Source organism: Nerophis lumbriciformis, linkage group LG33, assembly GCF_033978685.3.
Source record: "Nerophis lumbriciformis linkage group LG33, RoL_Nlum_v2.1, whole genome shotgun sequence".
In the NCBI taxonomy this organism is placed as follows: domain Eukaryota; kingdom Metazoa; phylum Chordata; class Actinopteri; order Syngnathiformes; family Syngnathidae; genus Nerophis; species Nerophis lumbriciformis.
Genome location: NC_084580.2, coordinates 26,342,501 through 26,349,868, shown reverse-complemented (window position 1 = coordinate 26,349,868; position 7,368 = coordinate 26,342,501). Strand labels below are relative to the sequence as shown.

The window sequence follows — 7,368 nt, the reverse complement described above, 5'->3', positions numbered from 1 at the left end:
GGTAGACCCTGGACAAGGAAAGAGGGGTAGACCCTGGATAAAGAAAGCGGGGTACAACCTGGACAAGGAAGGAGGGGTTCACCCTGGACAAGGAAGGAGGGGTAGACCCTGGACAAGGAAGGCGGAGTACACCCTGGACAAAGGAAGGAGTGTACACCCTGGATAAGGAAGGAGGGGTAAACTCTGGGGAAGGAAGAAAGTGTACACTCCGGACAAGGAAGAGGGGTAGACCCTGGACAAGGAAGGAGGGGTAGACCCTGGATAAAGAAGGCGGGGTACACCCTGGACAAGGAAGGTGGGTTACACTCTGGACAAGGAAGGAGGGGTAGACCCTGGACAAGGAAGGCACGATACACCCTGGACAAGGAAGGCGGGGTAGACCCTGGACAAGGAAATAGGGGTAGACCCTGGACAAGGAAGGCACGATACACCCTGGACAAGGAAGGCGGGGTAGACCCTGGACAAGGAAGAAGGGGTAGACCCTGGACAAGGAAGGCGGTATACACTCTGGACAAGAAAGGAGGGGTAGACCCTGGACAAGGAAGGAGGGGTAAACTCTGGACAAGGAAGGAGGGGTAAACTCTGGACAAGGAAGGAGGGGTAAACTCTGGACAAGGAAGGAGGGGCTGGAGTGCGAGCGCTAACCGCTACCCACCGTGCTGCCTCTGACCACGTGGTTCATCATTTTCAACTGATACTAGCAGCTTTCTCCAAAAATAAAAGACTTTATTGGCCACAAAACAAATGTGTGAGTAATATTTGCAACATCAAACGTGTTAAGCGGTAAGATTGAAGGATCATGAAACAACCTTGCAAGCAAAATAGTGGTTACTACCGGGTGTCCTTTAAAGAAGGCCACAATCAGCTAGCGTACGTCGCTACCAAGAGCGCGAGCATGCGCTTGCTTAGCACTCGTACTCGGAGTGCGGCGTCTTCTGCGAGGAGGACCTGGTTGAGAAGCTGCTGAGGCTGAGGCGTCTCCTCAGGCACGGCAGCTTCTTCACCAGGATTCTCCTGAAGTGGCTCTGAAACTTCTTCCCCACGAAGGTGTAGAAGACGGGGCTGATGCAGCAGTACAAGTTGGCGACGTTGCGCGTCACGAACATGGCGTAGTCCAGCGTGTTGGAGTCGTCGCAGTCCTTCTCCTCGCCGGAGCTGTGCACGGCCTGCAGCAGGATGACCACGTTGTAGGGCGTCCAGCACACGAAGAAGGTGAAGATGATGATGAAGATGAGCTTGACGGCGCGACACTTCTCCTTCATGCGCGTGGACATGATGCGCAGGGTGATGCTGACGTAGCAGTACGTCACCATGAGGAGCGGCAGCAGGAAGAAGACGGAGAACTGCTGGTAGTAGCTGACCAGGCGCCAGAAGTCCATGGTCTCCCTGGAGTAGCCCGTCTCCTCGCAGACCAGGCCGTACGGGGGATTGTCCCACACGTTCTGGAACACCAGCTCTTTCAGGCTGGCCAAGATGCTGACGCACCACACCACCGCCGAGGAAACCAGGGCGTAGCTCCTCTTGCGGCTCTTGGCGGCCGACACGGCGTGCACCACCGCCAGGTAGCGGTCGAAGGTCATGAGCGTGAGGAAGAGGATGGAGCTGTAGAAGCCGATGAAGTAGGCGCTGCTCACCATCTTGCACAGAACGCTGCCAAAGACCCACTGGGACAGGAAGTAGGTGGCCCAGAAGGGCAGACTGGAGGCGAACAGGATGTTGGACAAGACCAGGTTGAGCAGGAAGATGTTGGTCACCGTGTTGAGCTTCTCGTACTTGAAAATGATGTAGAGCACCAGGCCGTTGCCCAGGTAACTCAGCAGGAAGTTGAAGTAGTAGAACGGCGGGTTGAAGTCGGAACCAAAGTCGTTGACCAACAACTTGGGACACAGCTTGACAGTTTCACTCTGAACGTAGCTCGGGTCGTACGTGCTCTCGTTGATCATGTTCAGGAGCTCCTGGAGGAGAGAGTACTGATCGTCCGGCGGGTCCATCGCAGATCGTCCTGCACAAATCAAAGAAAGAATTCATCTCACATGGTCTGCTCGGGACCAACAGTTCACAACAACTCATATACAACATCCATCCATCCATCCATCTTCTTCCGCTTATCCGAGGTCAGGTCGCCTAAGCAGGGAAGCCCAGACTTCCCTCTCCCCAGCCACTTGGTCCAGCTCCTCCCGGGGGATCCCGAGGCGTTCCCAGGCCAGCCGGGAGTCATAGTCCTCCCAACGTGTCCTGGGTCTTCCCCGTGGCCTCCTGCCAGTCGGACGTGCCCTAAACACCTCCCTAGGGAGGCGTTCAAGTGGCATCCTGACCAGATGCCCGAACCACCTCATCTGGCTCCTCTCCATGAGGACTTTGAACTCCTCCTGGATGGCAGATCTTCTCACCCTATCTCTAAGGGAGAGACCCGCCACCCGGCGGAGGAAACTAATTTCTTCCGCTTATCCGAGGTCAGGTCGCCTAAGCAGGGAAGCCCAGACTTTCCTCTCCCCAGCCACTTGGTCCAGCTCCTCCCGGGGGATCCCGAGGCGTTCCCAGGCCAGCCGGGAGACATAGTCCTCCCAACGTGTCCTGGGTCTTCCCCGTGGCCTCCTGCCGGTCGGACGTGCCCTAAACACCTCCCTAGGGAGGCGTTCGAGTGGCATCCTGACCAGATGCCCGAACCACCTCATCTGGCTCCTCTCCATGAGGACTTTGAACTCCTCCTGGATGGCAGATCTTCTCACCCTATCTCTAAGGGAGAGGCCCGGCACCCGGCGGAGGAAACTCATTTCAGTACCCGTGATCTTGTCCTTTCGGTCATAACCCAAAGCTCATGACCATAGGTGAGGACGGGAACGTAGATCGACCGGTAAATCGAGAGCTTTGCCTTCCGGCTCAGCTCCTTCTTCACCACAACGGATCGATACAGCGTCCGCATTACTGAAGACGCCGCACCGATCCGCCTGTCCATCTCACCATCCACTCTTCCCTCACTCGTGAACAAGACTCCCAGGTACTTGAACTCCTCCACTTGGGGCAAGATCTCCTCCCCAACCTGGAGATGGCACTCCACCCTTTTCCGGGCGAGAACCATGGACTCGGACTTGGAGGTGCTGGTAGACATATGCCACATATTGTGGGCCACAATCCAGTCTTGTATGTAGTCCTGTGCAGTTCTTGTCCTGACCTAGGAGTACATATTGACCAAGCAGGACTCAGACCAGCAGCGAGTCTTGGCACTCCTCCTCGTTGTTACTACATGACGTTGGTGATGGAGTCACTCCTCCTCGTTGTTACTACATGACGTTGGTGATGGAGTCACTCCTCCTCGTTGTTACTACATGACGTTGGTGATGGAGTCACTCCTCCTCGTTGTTACTACATGACGTTGGTGATGGAGTCACTCCTCCTCGTTGTTACTCCATGACGTTGGCGAGTGCACCTTTGTGATGGAGTCGCTCCTCCTCGGTGTTACTACATGACGTTGGTGATGGAGTCGCTCCTCCTCGGTGTTACTACATAACGTTGGTGATGGAGTCACTCCTCCTCGGTGTTACTACATGACGTTGGTGAGTGCACCTTTGTGATGGAGTCACTCCTCCTCGGTGTTACTTCATGACGTTGGCGAGTGCACCTTTGTGATGGAGTCGCTCCTCCTCGGTGTTACTACATGACGTTGGTGAGTGCACCTTTGTGATGGAGTCACTCCTCCTCGGTGTTACTTCATGACGTTGGCGAGTGCACCTTTGTGATGGAGTCGCTCCTCCTCGGTGTTACTACATGACGTTGGTGATGGAGTCACTCCTCCTCGGTGTTACTACATGACATTGGTGAGTGCACCTTTGTGATGGAGTCGCTCCTCCTCGTTGTTACTACATGACATTGGTGAGTGCACCTTTGTGATGGAGTCACTCCTCCTCGGTGTTACTACATGACGTTGGTGATGGAGTCGCTCCTCCTCGGTGTTACTACATGACATTGGCGAGTGCACCTTTGTGATGGAGTCACTCCTCCTCGTTGTTACTACATGACGTTGGTGATGGAGTCACTCCTCCTCGGTGTTACTCCATGACGTTGGCGAGTGCACCTTTGTGATGGAGTCGCTCCTCCTCGGTGTTACTACATGACGTTGGTGATGGAGTCACTCCTCCTCGGTGTTACTACATGACATTGGTGAGTGCACCTTTGTGATGGAGTCACTCCTCCTTGGTGTTACTACATGACGTTGGTGATGGAGTCGCTCCTCCTCGGTGTTACTACATGACATTGGTGAGTGCACCTTTGTGATGGAGTCACTCCTCCTCGTTGTTACTACATGACGTTGGTGATGGAGTCACTCCTCCTCGGTGTTACTCCATGACGTTGGCGAGTGCACCTTTGTGATGGAGTCGCTCCTCCTCGTTGTTACTCCATGACGTTGGCGAGTGCACCTTTGTGATGGAGTCACTCCGCCTCGGTGTTACTACATGACGTTGGTGATGGAGTCACTCCTCCTCGGTGTTACTACATAACGTTGGTGATGGAGCCACTCCTCCTCGTTGTTACTCCATGACGTTGGCGAGTGCACCTTTGTGATGGAGTCGCTCCTCCTCGGTGTTACTACATGACGTTGGTGATGGAGTCACTCCTCCTCGGTGTTACTACATGACGTTGGCGAGTGAAACTTTGTGATGGAGTCGCTCCTCCTCGGTGTTAGTCACCTCAAAGGCAGAAGTGAAAGTGCTGACTGAGACTTTTTACACGTCCTGACACTCCCACTCGGTGTGTGACACAACACTTCCCAAACATGACTCCCTTTCAACCAGGACTTTATTGTAGTCTTTATTAAATACACTTTTGTTATTCTTTATTAAATACACTTTTATTATTATTTATTAAATACACTTTTATTATTCTTTATTAAATACACTTGTATTATTCTTTATTAAATACACTTTTATTATTCTTTATTAAAGATACTTTTATTATTCTTTATTCAATGCAGTTTCATTATTGTTTATTAAATACATTTTCATTATTCTTTATTAAAGATAATTTTATTATTCTTTATTAAATATACTCTTTCTTAGACAATTGTATTTTTCTTTATTAAACATATTTTTCTTTATTAAAGATCCTTTTTTTTAATGAAATATGTTTTTATTGTTCTTAATAAAAAAAACAATTATTTGGCTTTATTGCGTACGTCTATTTTTTTTATTATTCTTATCATTTAAATAGTTTTTGTTTTATATTAATTTCAAAGTTTTTATTAAAGAAGCATTTATTATTAATAATGAATGATGATTATTTATTGATGATATTGTATTACCTTCACAGAAAAACCTGCGTCTAGTCTCCTTTGATGAAGAAAGTAGCTGTGATTCATATTTCACATGTTCAAAACAATATTGTACATTAGCTCTGTTAAACACTGTATATATGAACATTGTACATATTAAAAACAATAAATATGAATATTATACATGTTAAATACTATAAATATGAACATTGTACATGTTAAATAATATAAATATGAATATTATACATGTTAAAAACAATTATTGTATTTTTTACTACATTTCAGAGTATTTTGTAATATCTTTGAGTTTGATTATGATTATGTTATGATTATGAGTACATATAAATATTATACTTCCTGCAGATAAGACATGAGGTGTGAGTCTGATGAAATATTTCTGCACAACTTTATCTTTTCACCATCTTTGTTTACGCTAAATATCCATAAAATCATAATCACTTCTTATTCCTCTCATCTGTCCTTTTTATTAGTAGTTCTAGTAACATTATTATTATTAATATGATGATGATTATCATTCCTGTTATTATTATTGTTATTATAATGATGATTATTATCATTCCTTATATTATTATCATGATTATTATTATTATTATTAACATTATTATTGTTATTATGACGATGATTATAAATGTTATTATTGCTTTTAATATTATCAGGGTTATTATTATTATTATTATTATTACTATTATTAATTTTACTATTATTATGATTATAATTATTGCTTCTATTATTATCACGGTTATTATTATTATTATTATTATTAAGAGTATTATTATTATTACCATTATTATTATTATTATTACTTGTATTATTATCACCATTATTATAATTATTATGATGATTACAATTATTATTATTGCTTTTAATAATTAATTATTTTTTTATTACCATTAAAATTATTATTACTATTATTATTAATATTACTATTATTATTATGATGATGATAATTATGATGATGATGATTATAATGAGTGAAGGCATCAAACATCAGGACTGAAAGTGATTCTTCAAAGGATCAAACCACAATTATGGATCAATATTTTCATCAATCCAAACAAACTTTGAGCGTCAGAAGACAAAAATAAACACCTCAAATATTCTTGGTAAAAATATTACTATTTGATCATAAACAATCATATTTGATTATAAAACAATCATATTTGACCATAAAACAATCACATTTGATCATAAAACAATCATATTTGATTATAAAACAATCATATTTGATTATAAAACAATCATATTTGATTATAAAACAATCATATTTGATTATAAAACAATCACATTTGATCATAAAACAATCATATTTGATTATAAAACAATCATATTTGATTATAAAACAATCATATTTGATCATAAACTCACCAAAGTCTTTAGTGTGGAAGGAAGACGAGACGATGACTGATGGACAACAACCTCCTCACTCTCTAGACCACGCCCACTCCTCACTCTCTAGACCACGCCCACTCCTCACTCTCTAGACCACGCCCACTCCTCCAGTCTCTGTGTGTGTGTGTGTGTGTGTGTGTGTGTGTGTGTGTGTGTGTGTGTGTGTGTGTACTTATTGGGCATGTGGTCAAGCCTTCTGAGAGACAATTAGATTTTCTCATTCTAAGTCATGACATATGGCAAGTAAGAGGTGGCTAAGAATGGGAGTAGACTAGTAGAGTTTGAAGTCCTCTAAAATGTGACCTGAATATTAGTACAAGTATAAATATAGTACAAGTATTAGCCATAATGTTATTCAAAGTGCTAACACAGAGGAACTACTTTTTAGTGTCACCGTGATCACAGGGAGCTAACTAAAAACTACTTGTGGGCTTCTGTACAAGTTCTGTACAACTAAGGTAAAACTTGGGTAAAACCTGGATGATACTCGGGTAAAACCTGGGTAATACTTGGCTAAAACCTGGGTAAAACGTAGGTAATACTTGGGTACGGCATGGGTAATATTTAAACCTGGGTAATACTTGGGTAATATTGAAACCTGGGTAATACTTGGGTACGACATGGGTAATATTTAAGCCTGCGTAATTCTTGGTTAATACTTAAACCTGGGTAATACTTGAGTAAAAGTGAAA

At 44.4% G+C, this 7,368-nt stretch overlaps 1 protein-coding gene across 2 annotated transcripts; it reads right to left on the bottom strand.

Moving 5' to 3' along the window:
• Window positions 1–705: 705 nt before the first annotated feature.
• On the bottom strand, window positions 706–6,743 carry ccr12a (chemokine (C-C motif) receptor 12a). 2 transcript variants are annotated; one of them, XM_072912192.1, is made up of 3 exons: window positions 6,653–6,743; window positions 1,774–2,002; window positions 706–1,698 (listed from the first exon to the last, which is right to left on the bottom strand). In XM_072912192.1, exons 2-3 carry the CDS (start codon window positions 1,989–1,991, stop codon window positions 906–908), a joined length of 1,011 nt encoding a protein of 336 aa, XP_072768293.1. In that variant the 5' UTR covers window positions 1,992–2,002; window positions 6,653–6,743; the 3' UTR covers window positions 706–905. The 2 variants fall into 2 exon arrangements, with proteins under 2 accessions (XP_072768293.1, XP_061784669.1); XM_061928685.1 differs by having other exon boundaries at window positions 706–2,002.
• Window positions 6,744–7,368: the final 625 nt, after the last annotated feature.